The sequence below is a fragment of the Ursus maritimus genome, unplaced genomic scaffold (assembly GCF_017311325.1).
Source record: "Ursus maritimus isolate PB19 unplaced genomic scaffold, ASM1731132v1 scaffold_14, whole genome shotgun sequence".
NCBI lineage: Eukaryota > Metazoa > Chordata > Mammalia > Carnivora > Ursidae > Ursus > Ursus maritimus.
Window position 1 is genome coordinate 36,581,635 of NW_024423786.1, and position 20,399 is coordinate 36,602,033.

General features: G+C 42.0%; 1 protein-coding gene across 6 annotated transcripts in view; it reads left to right on the forward strand.

Moving 5' to 3' along the window:
* Window positions 1–20,085, forward strand: part of SFMBT1 (Scm like with four mbt domains 1) — a 121,821-nt gene extending 101,736 nt beyond the window's left edge. For 5 of the 6 annotated variants that reach the window (XM_040628691.1, XM_040628692.1, XM_040628689.1 and 2 more), the window contains 11 exons: window positions 760–886; window positions 2,156–2,269; window positions 5,367–5,409; window positions 6,914–6,978; window positions 11,297–11,436; window positions 12,181–12,290; window positions 13,007–13,182; window positions 16,600–16,778; window positions 16,938–17,183; window positions 17,972–18,100; window positions 19,413–20,085. In XM_040628691.1, coding sequence (XP_040484625.1) covers window positions 760–886; window positions 2,156–2,269; window positions 5,367–5,409; window positions 6,914–6,978; window positions 11,297–11,436; window positions 12,181–12,290; window positions 13,007–13,182; window positions 16,600–16,778; window positions 16,938–17,183; window positions 17,972–18,100; window positions 19,413–19,553 — 1,470 coding nt within the window. In that variant the 3' untranslated portion in view covers window positions 19,554–20,085. The remainder of the gene's footprint in view (window positions 1–759; window positions 887–2,155; window positions 2,270–5,366; window positions 5,410–6,913; window positions 6,979–11,296; window positions 11,437–12,180; window positions 12,291–13,006; window positions 13,183–16,599; window positions 16,779–16,937; window positions 17,184–17,971; window positions 18,101–19,412) is intronic. The other variant, XM_040628693.1, reaches the window with a different exon arrangement.
* Window positions 20,086–20,399: the final 314 nt, after the last annotated feature.

A 20,399-nucleotide genomic window follows, 5' to 3' on the forward strand; every position in this document is an offset into this window, starting at 1 on the left:
GCTGGAGCTTACATTCACCCTTCTGTAATCTGCTACGGTAGTTGTAGGTGCTCTTCTGAATTGTAGCTTATAAAATGTTGATATTGTCTCTTGTTACATCTGTCCTAATACATACAGGTTGTAAAAAAAAGAAAAAAAAAAAACCCCAAAACCAAAAAGTAACACTTTAGTTTTAGTGTGCTGTCAGAAGAGAGAACTATCAAATATGGTTCAGTTCTCCATTTTGACCCAGAAGTTGCACATTTTTCAAACATATATTTTCCATCATTCATAAGCATTATTTATCCTGACTGCCTTGTATGTTATGCACAGAAGTAGGAACCAGGCAGCTTATTGCGTGATAGGGCCCTTTATGGGAGGAGAAACCTACCAGCGGTGGGTGAGAGCCCGTTGGTTGAGGGCACAGAGCCTTAGGTACTTTGTTATTGAAAACGCCTAATAAATCAGCCATTGAGGCAAGTGTTCTCAAGGTCACCTGACCCATGAAGAAACTGAGGCAAAAAGAGGTTACACAGCTTGACCGAGGGCACACAGGTAGCAATAATGCAGGTATGCCTGACCTCAAAGACCATATACTGCTTCCAGCACCAAGAGAGACAGACATTTTGACTTTGTTTCATTAAGAAACAAAACAAAGCAAAATAAATGTATAGCTTTAAAGTGTTACTCTAGGTTTAAATATTACTTGGACCAGGTCTCTCAGATGAGCACACGAGTTAATACTGAGTACGTGTTTGGATTTGATCGTTTATTTTCCAGTCCATTTCTGAGCATGAATTTAAGGAGAATATGAAGCTTGAGGCAGTGAACCCTCTTCTCCCCGAGGAAGTGTGCGTTGCCACCATTACTGCAGTGAGAGGCTCCTACCTGTGGCTCCAGCTGGAGGGTAAGCACCGTGCCCCTGAGAAGCCTTTCTGCAGCTGCTCTCCTGTGCCCTGCCTGCCTACCCCTGGGCTGTGGCTTGTCAGACTGCAACAGTTAGCTAAGTGGAGGTCTTGCTAAGACACGTGTAATTTGTAGTGCCAGATTCTTCGATAAACACTTCTCTTCCTGTCCTTGACTTTCAAATGTTAGGGAATGGATGTAAGGAAAAAGCCTTCCCTGCAGAGTCTCCTGTTTTCTTGAAGGGAAAGTTAAGTCAGATGGCATATGTTTTGATGTAACCAGAATATACGAGCATGAACCTTAACACGTAGCTCATTTAAGAGATAATATTTTGTTTGCCCGTAACCAGTAGAACCAAAAAGTATGTAAAATAGAAAAGATGTACTATAAGTAACGTTCAGTGATTGGATGCGTTTGCAGATGGAAAGCATTACGTGAAAACTCAGCACTGCAGTAACTGAACACGGTCTGGGTTTCTTTTTTATTTGGCTACCAAATAGACTTGGTAGCTACTCTTTCCAGTCTGTAGACTTGGCATTTAATGCAGATGTCGGGGATGGTATTGAATCTAGACTTTTTACACAACCCCTGCTGAGCAACATCCCTTCCTGAGTTACCTTCACGGGCCTGCCTTCTGGCTTGTTGCCAAGTACCAGGACTGATGTTCTCACTGACTAGGACTGTCACTGTTGCCTTTCGTTTCCCAGTTGTTTCATGGGATTGACTGTATTTGTCAGCCAGCTGAGTGATACTGCTGGATGATCCTTCTGGTTGCTTATTTGCTGTTCTGTAACTAGGGGTCACCCTGTGTGCCCACCACCCGTTTTCTTTTTGTTGTCTTTTTTTTTTTTTTTTAAGATTTTATTTATTTGAGAGCAAGAGAGAGAGATAGCATGAGGGATGGGGAAGGGCAGAGGGAGAGGAGAGAGGGAGAGAGAATCTCAAGCAGACTCCCCGCTGAGCACAGAGCCCGACATGGGGCTCGATCCCAGGACCCCGAGATCAAGACCTGAGCTGAAACCAAGAGTCAGATGCTTAACCGACTGAGCCACCCAGGCACCCCCATTTTTGTTTTTGTACAGGTATGCGTAGGGGATATTTACTTTTTTTCCTTAATGTTTGTCACATATGAAAAAGTATGACTTCCGTGTAAAAGGAACTTGCTCAGGAGATTTTGTATGTGCATTACTGCAACAGTAGAATATTGTCTAGGAAGTAGTTTATGAAGAAGGCAGTTTAATGGTCTAAAACTTTTTTTTAATCTAAACAGGTTCTAAGAAGCCCGTACCTGAATGTATTGTGAGTGTGGAATCCATGGATATATTTCCTTTGGGCTGGTGTGAAACCAATGGCCATCCCCTCAGCGCCCCTCGCCGAGCACGAGGTAGCTATTTTTGGGCCAAGGGGCTGATCCTTAAATGATCTGTTGTGTGGCTGCTACCAACTAGGATGAATCTGGACATTCCAGAGAAAAACAAAGTGGCGTTCTGGTTGTCTGTTCCTGCACAGGATGTCACTTATTGCAACAAGCATGGATTATCTTAACGGTTTCTGCGGGTCAGGAATCTGGGTGCTCTGGATCCAAGCCCCTCATGAGCCTGTGGTCAAGGTGTCAGCTAGGACGCCAGCCATCTCAAGGCCCACAGCGGGGGAGGATCTGCCCCCAAGTGTACTCATGATTGTTAGCAAGATTCGTTCCTCCTGGCTTTTGGCCTGAGGGCCTCAGTTCCTTGCTGTCTGTTGGTGGGAGGCTGCCCTCAGTTTCTTGCCATGTGGGCCTCTTTGTAGGGGAGCCCACATCAGAGCCAGCCAGGAAGAGAGGAGGAGAGGTTGAGGAAGATGGAAGCCAGAGTGTTTTTGTATCCTAACCTTAAAAGTGTCGTCCCACCCCACTCTGCCTTAAAAACAGCTTTATTGAAAGATCATTTATATAACATAAAATTTGATCCTATAGTTCAGTGGTTTTTAGTATATTCATGGAGTTGTGCAGCTATCACCACAGAACATTTGAAAACATTTGCATTGTCTCAAAAAGAAGCCCCGTACCCCTGGGCAGTCGCCTCTTTACCTCCTGCCCCCCAACCCTAGGCAACTACTTCTCTACTTTTTCCTGCTATATAGATTTGCCTGTTCTGGACATTTCCTGTGGAATCATGCAGTATGTGATCTTTGGTGACAGGCTTCCTGTACTCTGCACAGTGTTTTCAGAGTTCGGCCATGTGGTGTGTGTATCAGTACTTCGTTCCTGTGTATTTTTACTGCTGTCGCATTGTAGTGAGCAGCCACATTTTCTTTATCCGTGTCTCAGTTGGTGGACATTGGGTTGTTTCCACTCCTTAGCGGTTATGAATAATGCTGCTGTAGCATTGGTCTGCAGGTTCTTACGTGGACATGTGTTTTCATTTCTCGAGTGTGACTATGTTTAACACTTTGAGGGATGGCTAGACTGTTTTCCACAGCAGCCGCATCACGCTCGTCCCTACCAGCACTGTTCGAGGATTCCACTTTCTTCACATTCTCTCGGACACTGGTTACTTTCTGAGTTTTTTGTTGGCTTGCTTGTTTTTTGGGTTTGTTGTTGTTTGTTGGGTGGTTTTTTTGTTTTTTATAATAGCGATGCTGGTGGGTACAGGATGGTATCTTACTGTGGTCCTGATTTGCATTTTCATAATCATTAGCTATATTGAGCACTCTTCATATGCTTATTGGATATTGGTATATCTTCTTTCAAGAAATGTCTGTTCAAGTCTTTTGCCTATTTTTTTAAAAGTTTTTCTTTATTTGAGAGAGAGAGCACAAGTAAGGGGAGCGACAGGCAGAGGGAGTGGGAGAAGCAAACCCCTGCTGAGCAGGGAGCCTGCCATGGGGCTCGATCCCAGGACCCTGGGATCATGACCTGAGCCAAAGGCAGACACTTGAGTGACTGAGCCACCCAGTCACCCCTTTTGCCCATTTTTTAAATTGGGTGTTTTGTTGTTGTTGCTGAGTTGTAGGATTTTGTTACATATTCTAGATATTAATCCCTTCCTTATCAGATATGATATGCAAATATTTTCTCCTATTGTGTGGGTTGCCTTTTCTCTCTTGATAGTGTCCTTTGATGCACAGAAGTTTTAAATCTTGATGTAGTGCAATTTATTTTTTCTTTTGTTGCCTCTGCTTTTTGTGTCATATCTAAGAAATTGTTGCCAAATCTGATGTCATGAAGATTTTCCCTTATGTAGTCTTCTAAGAGTTTTATAGTTTTAGCCTTTATGTTTAGGTCTTTTTAAAAATTTTTGTTTATTTATGGGGCGCCTGGGTGGTGCAGTCGTTAAGCGTCTGCCTTTGGCTCAGGGCGTGATCCCAGCGTTCTGGGATCGAGCCCCACATCAGGCTCCTCTGCTGGGAGCCTGCTTCTTCCTCTCCCACTCCCTCTGCTTGTGTTCCCTCTCTCACTGGCTGTCTCTCTCTCTGTCAAATAAATAAATAAAATCTTTTAAAAAAAATTTAAAAAATTTTTGTTTATTTAAAAAATTTTTAATTTTTAATTTATTTTTTATTTTTTTATTTTTTATTTTTTAAAGATTTTATTTACACCGGAATCACGCCCTGAGCCGAATGCAGACGCCCAACCACTGCGCCACCCAGGCGCCCCTTTTAATTTATTATTTAAAAGATTTTATTTATTTGACAGAGAGAGAGCACAAGTGGAGGGAGGGGCAGAGGGAGAAGGAGAAGCAGACTCCCCGCTGAGCAGGGAGCCCCATGTGGGGCTTGATCGCAGGGTGCTGGGATCATGACCTGAGCCGAAGACAGATGCTTAACCAACAGAGCCACCCAAGTGTCCCTTTAGGTCTTTTTTTTAAAACTTTTTTTTTTTTTTTAGAGAGAGAGATGAGGGGAGGGGCAGAAGGAGAGAGGGAAAGAGAGAATCTCAAGCAGTCTCAACACCCAGCACAGAGCCCAATGTAGGGCTCCATCTTATGACCCTGAGATCATGACCTTAGCCGAAACCAAGAGTCAGATTCTTAACTGACTGAGCCACCCAGGTGTCCCTATGTTTAAATCTTTGATCCATTTGGAGTTAATTTTTGTATATGGTATAAGGTAAGAGTCCAACTTCATTAATGTGGGTAGTCAGTATTTCTCAGCACTATTTGTTGAAAAGGCTGTACTTGCCCCATCGAACGGTCTTGGCATCCTTGCCCAAATCATTTTTTCTTTTGAATATCTTTTCCTGTGTAGAAAATATTCATAGGAGTTGACGGATTTTTAAGGGCCTTGCAAATATTATTTTTGATCTTCGTGTAAAGACTCCTCCTACCCAGAAAATGTGCCTCAGTCTAGAGATTCAGATATAGCAGCACTTAATTCATAGTACTTACTAGTTAAATATACACATGACTGGGTTTTAAATATGCTAATGTTAGCTTAATATATGAATAACTTTTCCTTTGTGTATTTGTCTTGACGTTTATAGTTTTGTTTTCTTCTTACAGTACACAAACAGAGGAAAATTGCAGTGGTTCAACCAGAAAAACAGTAAGTAATATACTAGTATGTTTGAACAGTTGACACTTGAAAGTTAGAATATCTAGAAAAAGAAATCACTATTTCAGAGAGTATATCTCATGTGTTATTTTCTCAGGTGGAAGCATAATTCTTTAATTCAGCTTTTGATAGGTTACATACTTTTCCTTACAGCATATGCATTTTTTAAAATGGCATTATATACAAAAGGGTAAAATGCCGTGTCAAGATGTTCCCACCAGTTGAGTTTTCTTTGGTTTTTAGAGCCTGAAAGCATTTGCATAAGAGAGGAAATAGAATCTCTGTACTGTTATTTGTTAAGGAAGAGCAAAAATTATAAATTAGGATGGGATAAGATTTGTCACAATGAAAAAAAACCTTGAGGTGGAAGGTAGTAGCTCTGAGAGAAAAGGTGCACTCAGGGTGCCTTTGTGTTCCATTGGGAAACCCTTTGTAGCATACCTTCATACACAGCTTTTGAGAAGCAATTAACTAGCGATGCCTTAAAAATACATGTCCATGTGTGTTTCTGAACGCTGGGTTTTCAATTCGAGATTAGTTTGCACAAGCTGCCATAACAAAACACTACTGACTGGGTGGCTCAAACAACAGAAATTTATTTTCTCCCAGTTCTGCAGGCTGGGAAGTCCAAGGTCAAAGTGCCAGCCCAATTTGGTTCTTGGCCGGGCTCTCTTCCTGCAGACTGCCAGCTTCTCCTGCGTCCTCACATGGCAGGGCCAGCTGGAAGGGAGAGCCAGCCGTCTTAGATCAGAGTCACGCCTTTATTTACCTCGTAAGAGCTCTGTCTCCAGACACAGTCACAGCGGGGCTTCAGGGAATGAATTTTAAGGGATCACAATTCAGTCTCTAGCAAATTCTGCGTAAGTTATGGCTGCTTCTGTGGCTGTGTGAGTAAAAAAGCTGACAGCAGAAGTGGAGAGAGAGGCCACGGAATTCAGTTCCAGGTAGAGAAGTGAGATAGCAGTGTCCACAATCTGGCCTTGGATTTCTCCTTGACTTAGTTGTCGAGACAGAGTCAAAGTTTTAGTCAAGAAGTATTCTAAAAAAAGATAAGTTAGCCTTTTTCATTGATTGCTGCATACAGAATAATTCTCTGATTTTTAAAACATAATTTGTCTTTAATTTTAAACTGATAGAAGAAAACAGACCCTTATAAGAAATGTTTTTGTTCTTTGACTATTGAAAAAGATGAAAAATTTACTTCGGGTTTGAGAATCCCAGAAGGAATTCTATAATTTGTTGCTCACATGAATGAAAGAAAGTTGATTTGAATATGAAGTATTATAGCACTGTCTACAGACTGTTGGCTCATTAAACCATGTACATAGTTTTACAAACAATTGTTAAAAAAATAAAAGTATGATCAGGGAGGCACCTTCTGTTATACAGTTTGCAGTCTGCCACGTTTGCTTTCTTAGATTTGAAGGAAACTAGCCTTCACACTTTACTGACCTTAAGGATTGTCTTACCATCTTGTTGTGTTATCTTGACCCAGAATACCATCCTCCAGGACTGTCCATGAGGGCCTGAAGAATCAGGAGCTGAACTCCGCAGACTCAGGTATAAATAAGTGTATGCAGTCTTCAGTCTCTTTTAACGGACTGTATCTTAAGCAATACATTTGATTTATAGGCTGTAGCTTCACAGAGGGGTCTCTTAATGGTGACTTTAAAGACTTATATTGTCTAAGATGTGTTTAGTTTAATAATTATGTCTAGGATGATATTTCTGTCCATTTATAATTATAACTATTCTCTCCTGGTCACTTGTTGGGTGCGAAGGGCTAGGGTCAATATTCTCATCCCTGAGTTTAGATGAAGAACCAGGGGCTTTCCAGGCAGTTCACTTTCTTAAGCTGGGTGGTTGAGAGGTGGATGTTTACTGTTCTTTAAACACTTTGTGATATACACATTATGTGCACATATTTCACAATTAAAAAAAATAAAGCATTGGAAAAACAGATTGTCTCAGAGGCAATGCCTGATGAACGAAGCGAGAATCATTGCTGGAGGCCAGAGCCTTTTGTCGGGAGTTCTTTCCCTGGAACTAGTCTTGGCTCCGCCTTCTCTGCTTGTGTGCTGAGCATCTTCACTGTGTGTGTTGTAGCACAGATGATGCATTTGGATGGCATTTAGTAAATGCCTCGAAAAGAAGAACCAAAGCTCAGAGAGGCCACACAGCTTTATGAATAGATGGGTCAAAAATGTAACTCAGCTCTTTCCCAAGTTCAAAACTCATACTTTTGTCTTTTCTACTCAATGCCTTCTCATTTAGCACTTTTAGATGGAGGATCAAGGCCTTTTCAAAAAAGTTATTACTTGTATTATAATAACCAGTTTGCTGTACTTGTTTACTTTTATTTCCTCATAGCTCTTTATAGAACTTATCCCTGTGTGTAACAGGCTTGATGACAGTGGCACTATTGTTTTATTCATGATATTAAAGGGAAGGTATTTAAACTTTCTCTATTCAATAGGTGATTGGCATGTAACTGCTAAAGAGTTCCCTTCCATTTCTAGTTTTCTGGGAACCTTTGTCATAAACACATGTTCACCTTGACAAAATAATTTTTCCTTAGCATTGGATGATCGTATGATTTTTCTGTAAGCTTATTAATGTGGTGAATCTCACTGATAGATTTATTTTCTAATGTTGAATCATCCTTACATTGCTAGGATAACTCTTACTTGACCATAATGGTATCTTTCGAGTACCCAGCAGAATAGCATTATTAGTAAATATCTTTTTTAAAATTACCCATTTTTTAATTGATAATTGACATGTAATATTATATTAGTTTCAGATGTACAACATAGTGATTTGATATTTGTATATATTGCAAAATGGCCACCATAGTAAGTCTGGTTAGCATCCATCATCACAGTTATAAATTTTTTTTCTTGTGATGAGAACTCTTAAGATCTATTCTCTTAGCAATGTTCAGATGTACAGTACGGTAATATTACTACTACCCTCACCGTGCTGCACGTTACATCCCCAGGACTTATTCATAACTGGAGGTTTGTACCTTTTGACCACCTTCACCCGTTTTGCCCACTCACTACCCCTGCCTCCACCAGCCTCAGTATCCGAGAGTTGGAGTCTTGTTGTTGTTGTGTTTAAATCCCACATCTAAGTGAGGTCGTATGCTATTTGTCTTTCTCTGTCTGATTTATTTCCCTTCGTGAGTGAACTCAGGGTCCGTTCATGGTGTCACAGATGACAGGATTTCTTTTTTTTAAATGGCTGAGTAATATTCCATTCTTTATCCAACTGTCTATCCATGGACACTCAGGTTGCTTCCATATCTTGACTGTTATAAATAATGCTGCAATGAACATGGTGGGGGTCGGGGCAGATAGCTTTTCAAGTTAGTATTTTTGTTTCCTTCAGATAAATTCCACTGAAGTGGAATTACTGGACCACAAGATAGTTCTCATTTTAACTTCATGAGGAACCTCCATGCTTTTCTTCAGAGTGGCTGCACCAGCTTGCATTCCCGTGGTGTGACAGTGTACTCTTTTCTCTGCCTCTTTGTCAACACTTGTTATTTCTCGTCTTTTTGATAATAGCCATTCTTTTTTTTTTTTTTTAAGATTTTTATTTATTTATTTGACAGAGAGAGAGACAGCCAGCGAGAAGGGAACACAGGTAGGGGGAGGGGGAGAGGAAGAAGCAGGCTCCCAGAAGAGGAGCCTGATGTGGGGCTCGATCCCAGGACTCTGGGATCACGCCCTGAGCCGAAAGCAGACACTTAATGACTGAGCCACCCAGGAGCCCCCAATAATAGCCATTCTAACAGGTGTGAGGTGATAGCTCATTGTGGGTTTGATTTGGTATCAAAAGGTAAGGTAAATTAAAAAAAAAAAGGCAACTCTAATTTTGATGTATTACTGGCTATTCTAATGCCTACTAGAACTATAGAATTAAGACATTTCCCAAGTGATCTCAGCCATTTTCTTTTTGGTTTGTGTTTTGTCATAATTCTGGTTACCTTGAAAACAGTCTGAGAGTGATATTTGCGTGTAGGAGTGTCCCTGGGGAGTGCTTTTTCGGAACAGCTGCAGGGGCAGGGGGCAGGATTGGGCAGAGGGAGAAGTTGAGTTGCAGAGTTTCTTCCAGCCTACAAGGGAGCCTTTTAGCTGGTGTGACCACTCAGAGTCATCCCTAGTTGAGGCATAGTGGCCACACCTTTGTACTCCCTCTTTGGTCAGTTATTAGAAGTGGGCTGCACCTCCCTGTCTACTCACAAAGTGTGGGACCTTGGGCAAGGTGTCTGACTCCTAGTGAGAGGGTAGGCTGAGGCTAATTCCAGGGTGACGTACAGCTGAGAGCCGTAAGCTGCCCATACTGCCAGCAGTGGCGGGGAGCATACAGGCCTGAATCCTGAGGAGGGGAATCTGGGTGGCAGAGTTCAAATGGAGAAGTGGGTGCAGACATGCCGACGTCTGTGCTGGGACTGCATTCTTAGTTCCAGAGTAAACATTCTGTGCTTCAGGATCCTATCAGCAGTGGGCATCGCACACATTCCCTTTCCCAAAACAGCGTCCATCAGCAGGGCTTCTCTCTGCTTTAGTGTCTTTGAATTTCATATATTTATTAGTAGAGTTGCCAACTACGACGAGGGAATAAAAAAACATTACATTGGGGGCGCCTGGGTGGTACAGCGGTTAAGCGTCTGCCTTCGGCTCAGGGCGTGATCCCGGCGTTCTGGGATCGAGCCCCACATCAGGCTCTTCCGCTATGAGCCTGCTTCTTCCTCTCCCACTCCCCCTGCTTGTGTTCCCTCTCTCGCTGGCTGTCTCTGGCTGTCAAATAAATAAATAAAATCTTTAAAAACAAAACAAAACAAAACAAAAAAACATTACATTGAAGTATAGCATTCACACAGAAAAAGAGTTGAAGAGGGGGGTCTCTGTGCCCACGGTACTTAAAGAACTTAGAGATGTGTTCATAGCATACTTTCAGCCTTCAGAGGAATCCCAGATGTGGGAGGGTGCTTACCTCATGGAGCACTGCTGACATGCTAGTTTGGTGGTTTTAAGGGGACCAACTGTAGTTCTGGAAAATATTCATCATCACTGCCTAGAAGCATTCCAGAATAGATTATTGAATAGTTGACCATCAAGAATCATCATGGTTTCTCATGCGGCTCCTGGGCGCTCAGTCGGTTAAGGTCTGACTCTTGATTTCGGCTCAGATCATGAGATCAAGCCCCATATAGGCCTCTGCACTGTGCGGAGAGTGTGCTTAAGATTCTCTCTCTCCCTCTTCCTCTGCCCCTCCCCCTGCTTGTGTACACGCACGCATGCTCTCTCTCTTTTAAAAAACAAGAAATCACCATGGGTTCTTTTTTTTTTAATTAATTTTTTAAGAATTGTTTTCCTTTTAGAGATTTTGAGAGAGAGAGCGTACGTGCACTAGCTGGGGGAGGGGCAGAGGGAATCTCAAGCAGACAGCGCTGAGTGCGGAGCAACCCCGAGATTATGACCTGAGCCAAAATTGTGAGCCCGATGCTCAACCGACGGAGCCACTGAAGGCGCCCCATCGTCATGCGTTCTTAAAGTCAATCTTTTACTTCCTTTATTGATAGAAGTGTGGGACTCTGAAACAGTGTCTCATTAACCCTGAAGTCAATCCACATGCCATTCAGGCTGTTGTTTGATTTGGGCAGAGTGATGAGCTCTATAATTAAGTTGCTGTAAGTCTAAGGTGTTTCAAGGGTACTCTCAGGCAACGTGTTAGGCTTCAAAATATGTAATTTATAACTTTATATAATGGTGGATATGCTTGCCACCCCTACACCCCCTAGTAATCCAACTTTGGAAACAGAGTGGAAAATGACTGTTCTGAGTATTTGTTTCTCTTTGTTTCCCAGTTATGATTAATGGAAAATACTGCTGTCCAAAGATATATTTCAACCACCGTTGCTTCTCAGGGCCATATCTTAACAAAGGAAGAATTGCTGAGCTGCCTCAGTGTGTAGGACCTGGGAACTGTGTTCTGGTCCTCAGAGAGGTAAGATTCTTGCCCAGGGCAAAAGAACGTGGAAATTTCACAGCAGTCTCATAGACTCCTCCATACAAGGATCTGCATGCCATACATGTGACAGTGCTAGGTTTAACAGAAATGACTCACTTTTCTCCAGTATTGTTCAATGGACCACACACATCATTACTTTTGCTCCTTAGGGAGCAGTCACCTCGGCAGTTCTTCACATAGCACGCTCCCCTCTGCTAGTGTAGAAAGGGCTTTTGTCAAAGGCTGCTGAGCACGGTGCAAGGATGCGTGGGAGCGTAGTCGAGGAGTCAGAGGCTGTGCGGCGCTCGTGGAGGCCGCGATGAAGCTGCACACCTGCAGGCTTGCCCGGCTGCCTGGCCAGGCTGCCACTCACTGTACATACGGGATGTGAGCACTGCTGGGGCTTTCAGTCCATGCGGTGGCAATGGAGGGTCTGGGGAGGCCAAGCTTCTGTGTGTGCCATGACTGGCAAAGGATTTAGAAGCATATGCAGAGTGATTTTTAATTCATGGTGCCTATTTCTTCCTGAACATAATGTTTTGAATGTCTAAGAGGGTCTGATTATTGTCTTAGCTGCCACTTTGGTCAGCGGTCATATCTTGAATATTAACATTTTGTTAATATTTGTTAATGAATATGACTAGAATTAGTCTCCTAAATGACATTCTGGGGGATAGCAAGATTCTAATGGTTTGTTTTTCTCATTCCCACCCATATTTCTGCTTTAAAAATGGAGCGCAGGTCCTCACTTTACTTATCAATGCAGCCTATAAACCCAGTCGTGTCCTTCGGGAGCTGCAGCTAGACAAAGACTCCGTGTGGCATGGATGTGGGGAGGTACTAAAAGCCAAGTGAGTAGCCTCCTCTGCCCTTTATTCTTACCTGTCTGACGGGCCACAGAGCCCATTCTTCATGCATCATGTTGGAATTGTTATGTCCTCTCTGTCACTTCTTCTTTAGCTACTTGGGGTGAAGGACCAGATTGGTTTTCTTTCCTAAGTTTCCATCCTGTTGTGGGCCAGCACTGTTATAAAATACGGTAAACATGAGTTATAAGAAGTGTGAAAATTACAAGACATAAAATGCAAGAATAATTTATTTTTAGATTTAAGAGCCACAAAATTACCTTTGCAAATTTACTGTGAAAGTTCATATACACTTACTCTTGTTTTCTGACCCTGTCAGCGTGACCAATGGCAGGTTAACCTGGTCCATGACCACACTCTGAGGATCACTGCCTAGGGGTAAAGGAAAGCCTTAGTGCAAGTCACTTTTCTTTTAGTAGCTAGCGTAGACGTTCCTATTTGGAAACCTTAAACTGAGGAACCAGAAAGCAAGAGCCTCATTTGCTAATATGAAAACCTTGACGTTTATCTCTCATAGCTTAGGTGATAAATTTGATTTAAGTACAATGTGCATAAACTCATTATTTTTAGAATCCTCAAACTGTAAAGGACATAGACTATTCTGAGAAGCCAAGATAACTTTTCAGATCTGTGAATGCACTTGATTTTCTCTGGGTAATCACTAGCCCAGTAAACTTGGTCTCTGGCATCTTCCACCGCAGATACAAAGGAAAGAGTTACCGGGCTACTGTTGAAGTAGTGAAGACGGCGGATCGCGTGACTGAGTTCTGCCGGCAAACCTGCATCAAACTGGAGTGCTGTCCTAATCTCTTCGGCCCAAGGATGGTTCTGGACAAGTGTTCTGAGAACTGCTCTGTGCTTACAAAGACCAAATACAGTCAGTCCAGTTTTTCAAATTTGTTAACTATGACAACTGGCCACACTTTATATCTTGGAAAGTGTTTATTTTGCAGACATTCACCTATGGCACAAGTATACAAACTGTTCCTGTAAAGGACCAGATAATATGTTAGGCTGTTGGTCATATGATCTCTGCTGCATATTCTTCTCTGTTTTGTTTTATTTTCACTTTTATAAAAGCCATTTTTAGCTTGAGGCCCATACCAAAACAGGCCACAGGCCAGATTTGGCCCACAGGCCCATTTGCTAACTTTCACATATAGTATGTGTATAAATTAACTATTGCATCTGATGGGATATGTGATTCATTCATACAGTCTGCAAGTATTTATTATGTGTCCACTGTGTGCCACCACTGTTCTAGCACTAGGATGCTGCAGTAAAGAAAAACACATTCCTGTGCTCATTGAGTTTACATTTTAATGTGGGAGACTGATAATAAGTGAACAAATAGAGACAGGTAATATGGTGAAAAGTGAGGCAAGATAAGCAAGCAAAGGAGGGGAATAAGAAAGGCTGGGGGGGGGGTGCTGTTCAGAGGTGGTTAGGGAAGTCTTCCTGCCAGGTAACAACCTGAAGGAAGCAAGAGAGCCAGCTGCGCAGACACCATGGTGAGAGTGTTCTGGGCAGGGGCAGCAAGAGCACAGACAGGAGCAGGAGCTTGCTTTGTGTCTGCAAGGAGCAGCAAAGAAGCCGCGGTGGTTGGGAGGCATCAACAGTAGGAGAGGGGGGTAGTTGCGGGCCTCACTCAGAACTGTCACAACAACACCTGTTCCCTCTCATTGCTTATCTTCTCCCACGTGAAACTGCACACACTCACACGTCATACAAGATGAAATTTCCAGTTTGGAGCCTTGTTACGGCATTGCTGCCCAAAGACAAAATTCTGATCCCTCCTTTCCTTAAATTTTACAAGCCCTGATGTCAGTTGGGAGAATTAATACAGAGGTAGATTTTACCTTGTTAAATTTGAAGATTTCTTTTAGGGATCTGTAATCCTGCTCCTCTTAAACTTTATCATGCATGCACATCAGCTGAAGAACTTGTTAAAATCAAAGTTCTGATTCATCAGGTCTGTGGGTATCTGGGGTCTAAACGTGTCTGCTTTTCCAGCAAGCTCCCAGACACTGTTGATGCTGCTGATCTGAGGTCATTTAGCATGATGAGCTTGCTAATCAGTGTTCAAAGTGCAGAATCATCGAAGAGTCTAACCTTGCGGTTCCTATTTATATTTGTTGGATTGTAAACTTCTTAAAGGCAAGGACTGGTGTTAGCTTATAGTGTCAGATTCAGCACTTAGTTTAGCAAATTGCAAGTATTGGTACCTAAGCGAAGTATCTCTAAATATGTGTATACCACTCTGAGCCTGTGGAGGATATGCATATTTTATTAGCTTTTTGTCTAAATTTATTTTTCACAATGATATAAGCCTAGACTTTAGGAGAGAGTCTTTGTAATTTTTCCCAGTTAGTGATTTGAGTGATATCAAATGGATTTATATCCTGTAGAATTCATTTTTTTTGCCAAAAAAATTACATTATATTTTGTTTTTACAGTAATATATAACTGTGTATATGTTTAGAGCTAGAATATATATGGTTCATTTTTGGAATTGTCTTTAGATTCTAAAATTTATATGAAAGTGCACAGGATCTAGAATAGCCAAAACAATCCTCAAAAAGACGAATAAAGTTGGAGAATTTACTCTGTCTGCCTTGGAGTTTTACCATAAAGGTAGAGTAATCAGTAGTGGGGTGGATGAAATAGTCACACAGAATGATGGGACAGAACAGAGGGGCCAGAAATAGACCCAAATTTATGTGGTTAAATTATTTCAGTGAAGATAAAAAAAACTTACCAGGGAAAGGAAGTTCTTTCAACAAATGGCACTGGTACAATTGGATTTCCAAATCAAAAACACAAAAGCAAAACTCCTTGGCTCCTACCTCACTATATATGAAAATTAATTCAAGGTGTGTCATAAGCCTGGGTAAAAGCTAAAATTATAAAGCTCCTAGAAGAAAACAAGAAGGGTATCTTCAAGTCTCGGGGTAAACAAAGATTTCTTAGGACACAGAATGCACTAACATAAAGGAAAAAATCACCAAAATTAAAAACTGCTCAGAGAATTTCTTTCCAGGATGAAGTAAAATACCCGCACAACTCTGTAATAAGAGAAATCTGGAAGCTAGAGAAAGCTGATAGTTGTATGACATTGTGAATATGCTAAATACCACTGAATTGTGCATTTGAAAGCAGTTGTTAAATGTATGTTATGTGACTTTTACCTCAATTTTTAAAAATTTAAAAACAAAAAGAGAAAATGTTCCAGAATTAGATAGAGGTGATTGTGGCAAACATACTGAATATACTAAAAATCACTGGATATGTACACTTTAAAATGATGGATTTTATATTGTGAATTATATCTCAATAAAAATGAAAGAAGTAGAAAGAGAAAACCATTTTAAAAATGAACAAAAGACTTGAATAGGCACTTCACAAAAAAGACACATACGTGGCCAATAAGCACATGAAAACATGCTCAATATCATTAGTCATCAGGGAAATGCAAATCTAAACTATAATGAGAAATGACTACACATCCACCACATTGGCTAAAATGAAAAAGGTGGACAGCCCCACAAGTTGGCAAAGGCGTAGACAACTAGATCTCTTAACACACTGCTGGTGGGAGTGCCAGATTATGCAACCCTTTAAGAAAACGCTTTGGTAGTTTCTTTAAAAGTTAATCCTAAATCTGCCATATGATCCAGCAATTTCATTCCTAGGTATTTACCCAAGGAAAATGAAACTATGCCCCCTAAAAGCCTTGGACAAGAATGTTCATTGCCGAATGGTAACAGCCCAAACCAGGGAACAGCCCAGGTGCCTGTCAACAGGAGAAGAGTTCAACTAGTGTATCCTATACAGTGAAGTGCTGTTCATCAGTAGAAGGGAATGAAGTATTCACACACAGCAGCAGAGGTGAAACTCAGAAACTTTCTGCTGAGTCCAAGAAATCTTGTTCAAAAAGCATCTGCCGAATGTCCATAGATGAGCCAAAACTAATCTGTACCGATGGCGATTGCAGTACAGTTGTGGTGGCTTCTGATGAGGGGGACTGACTGGGAAGGGACCCTGGGAACTTTCTAGGTTGGTGGAGACGTTCTCTATCTTGACAGAGGGAAGGTTATTCAGGTTTATGCATTCGTCAGTACTAACTATACTGTACATTTAAGATCCGGACAGTTAAGATTATTCCACGATACGAAATTTAAACCTTAATCAAATACAGTGTACCTGTTTTCTGCTGTGCTAGTAGAATCTCTTGTGGTGTGAGGTGGACAGAAATCACGAAGCGACTTCATTTTTCTGTGTCCTTCACATTTAGCCCACTATTACGGAAAGAAGAAAAATAAAAGAATTGGGAGGCCACCTGGTGGGCATAGCAACTTAGCATGTGCCCTGAAAAAAGCCAGTAAGAGGAGGAAGAGGCGGAAAAACGTCTTTGTCCATAAGAAGAAACGCTCCTCTGCATCTGTTGATAACACCCCAGCGGGCTCGCCCCAGGTACGAGATCTGGGAGGTGCCTGTCCTGCCCAGAAGCCAGGAGACCACTACCTGCAGGCCTTTCTAATTCAGACCCCTGCCCAGTAGAAGGTGGTTTTGTGGCCCAGGAGCTGGTTTGTCGTGGATTTCAGGGAGACTTTTTCTCTCTGTTTCCTCTAGGGAAGTGGGGGTGAAGATGAGGATGACCCAGATGAAGGGGATGACGATTCCCTGAGTGAGGGCAGTACATCGGAGCAACAGGACGAGCTACAGGAAGAGTCAGAAATGTCAGAAAAAAAGTCGTGCTCTTCCTCTCCCACCCAAAGTGAGATCTCTACATCACTGCTTCCAGACAGACAACGGAGAAAAAGAGAGCTTCGCACTTTTTCATTTTCTGATGATGAGAATAAACCACCTTCACCAAAGGTACCCATTTTTAAAATACAGTGCCTTTTATTGCTGTCTTCTAGAATGTCTCTCTGAAGTCTAATCGTTAGTGATGTGGGCATTCCATTTATTTCAGTACAGGCTTCAATTGAATTTCCCAGGTCTCTCAGCAGAATTGCAAATTCAGAGATTTACTTGCGTTGCAAGGATTATTTGGAGATCAGCTACCTATCAGAAAGAAGGTCTCTCTGAGTAGCTGCTTACTTCAGGTTAAACTAGCAATAAAATAAGTTATTTATCCTTTTGATTGTGGTGAAGCTATTTTGTTTGGTATATTTAATCCATATATGTGCAGTACGTAACATCCACATTGTAAGAGTGGCAGTCACGTCCCTGTTTTAAAACTGGGCTGCATTTGAAATATATTGCCTGAACTGAAGCAGTAAATGGTTTCTCCTGATGACTTAGTGAAGCCTTCTCTCTTCCGAAGTAGCATCCCGTTCCTGCAGCACCCCATCAGACAGCGAGTCGAAATAGACCAGGAAACAAATGGGAGGTTTAAAAACCATTTGTCTCTGTCAAATTGTCCACATTATTTGTGCTGGAACTTTGAGATAAATTCTTCCCCATTGATATTTCTTATTATAAAAGACAAACATTTCCTGAGTACCTAGTGTGGGTGGACCTCGGCCATCTTTGCTGGGAGAAATCATGCCGTAAAACCCCCTTAAACCCTGCCTTAAAGGGTTATGAATTTATATAGAGAGACTTTTTTAGAATAAAATAGCTCTGACACCATTTGGTTTGCTTTGTTGCGGGCAATGTAGGAAATAAGGATTGAAGTTGCCGAGAGGCTCCACCTGGACAGTAACCCCCTCAAGTGGAGTGTGGCGGACGTTGTCCGGTTCATCAGATCCACCGACTGTGCTCCGCTAGCGAGAATATTTCTAGACCAGGTAATTACAGAGACCTGTGAGTTTTAATAACTTGTCTCTTTAGCGAAGGACAATGGGTGCAATAGCAATTTATTTACAAGTCTGAAGAAAAATAGTTCTATCCAAAAGAAAAGAAATGTAGCCCCCCTTTTAGGTGTCGTAGCAGGAGGATTGTAAGAGGTCGTGATCCGACTCCCCCCACAGTTGAGGCGGATGGTCACTGTGTTGCCATTTTTCCCAAGACTTTGTTTCCGTCTCCCAAATATTCAAATGGCTTAAAATCAAGCATGCAGTTCTTAATTGTGCTCTTCTTTTCCAAAATAATGATTTGCTTGTTTTTAAGAATAATTAACATCTGTAATATGTTAGGCTCTAAAGTGGTGATCAGTTTTAAGGCAAGTTTTCTGAAACAAATAGTCTGTGGCCTTAAATATCAATTTTTTTTTTTTTTTTTTGATAATTGGGGAGATTCTAAACTGAACATCTTTGAAGAGCTGAACAGGCTTTTTTTTTTTTTTTTCTTTAAGATTTTATTTATTTATTTGACAGAGAGAGACAGCAAGAGAGGGAACACAAGTGGGGGGAGTGTGAGAGGGAGACGCAGGCTTCCCGCCGAGCAGGGAGCCCGATGCACGGCTCCATCCTAGGACCCTGGGATCATGACCTGAGCCAAAGGTAGACGCTTAACGGCTGAGCCACCCAGGCGCCCCTGAACAGGCTTTTATGAATGTTACAGAGTAGGAAAACATTGAAGTTTAGAGTTAATATTTTATTTCAGATTTAAAAAGCATCCTTTATTTATTTTTTTTTTAAAGATTTTACTTATTTATTTGACAGAGAGAGAGACACAACGAGAGAGGGAACACCAGCAGGGGGAGTGGGAGAGGGAGAGGGAGAAGCAGGCTCCCAGCAGAATAGGGAACCCGATGTGGGGCTCGATCCCAGGACCCTGGGATCATTCCCTGAGCCGAAGGCAGACGCTTAATGACTGAGCCACCCAGGCGCCCCTAAAAAGCATCCTTTAAAAAGTGGTTTCTTTTGTCACTTTCAGTAGCCAGTTACAAACTAGTTCATTCACTGAATTTCTGCAGAGCAGAAAGGGTAGAATGGATTCTTATCCTTGGTAAAAATTTTTCCTAAATTCTGAAGATTCATTAGCATGGAGGTCTGCGGGGGGCACTTGGAAGAAACTGTGTGCCACTTATGTAAAGGGGGAAAGTAAGGAAAAGAGAGCACAGGGACTTTGACACAAGCCAGAGGGAACGGGGGCTGTGTGGACTGAGCTGCCATCCATGTGCACATCATAGATAATGTGTGTTTTATGTTTTAACAGGAAATTGACGGGCAGGCCCTGTTGCTCCTTACCCTTCCCACTGTTCAAGAGTGCATGGACTTAAAATTGGGCCCCGCCATCAAACTCTGCCACCACATAGAGAGGATCAAGTTTGCTTTCTATGAGCAGTTTGCCAACTAACTGAGAAGGACAACCAAAGTGAGCTGTGTGTCTGTGAGGCTCAAATGCCACAAATCCTTCTCGCTGCTCTGCAGGTGGAGCTGAATCAGCCCTGGGGCTCTGGGCCCTGCAGGGGTCGGCTTGCTCTCTTTGCACTTTCAGGGAAGGAGGACCCACGCTGAGGAAGCAGAAACTGCACAGAAGTGGCTCTCCTGCCAGTGGAACTGTGGGCATCTCTTGGTCAGCAGATTGCAGTTTTAACGAAAGAAAGGCTGTGAAGAGAAGACTCCTGTAAGAAGACTAAGCATTTCCAGCGGTGCGGCCTGAAAATGAGCAGTCTCGGCTGCTGGAGAGCACCCCTGTGGTGGTCGTCTTTTTGTTCTGTTCCTTCCCATTGTAGATTGAACTCTGTTCTCTGCTTTCTCTTTCTTGGAAAGAGAGGACATAGCTTTAAGTCAGCACTGATTTGGGACCATGCCTAAGGCACATCAGTGCTTCATTGTCATTGTGTTTTTAAGCTTTTTTAAATTAAAACAGTTCATTTTGGGGATGATTACATGGCTCTAGGGTTTTGAATGTACAGTCACACTTTGATCCATTTTACCATCTAGTCTTAGGAGTTCCTTTGTTTACTACCTCTGTTGATGATTGAGCTTACAGCCATGTATAAGGTTTTTTGTATGATGCCATTTTTAAGCTACATGAACACTAAAACTATGACAGAAGCTGGAGGGAAAACAAAAACAAAAAACACTGTTTGCTTTCTTAAAAATATCATGTGAGCACTTACACCAGTTCCTGGCCTGATCTGAGAACCTTGCTGTCATTGGTTCCCGTCTGGACCCAGCATGGGCTCCCTGTTTTAGG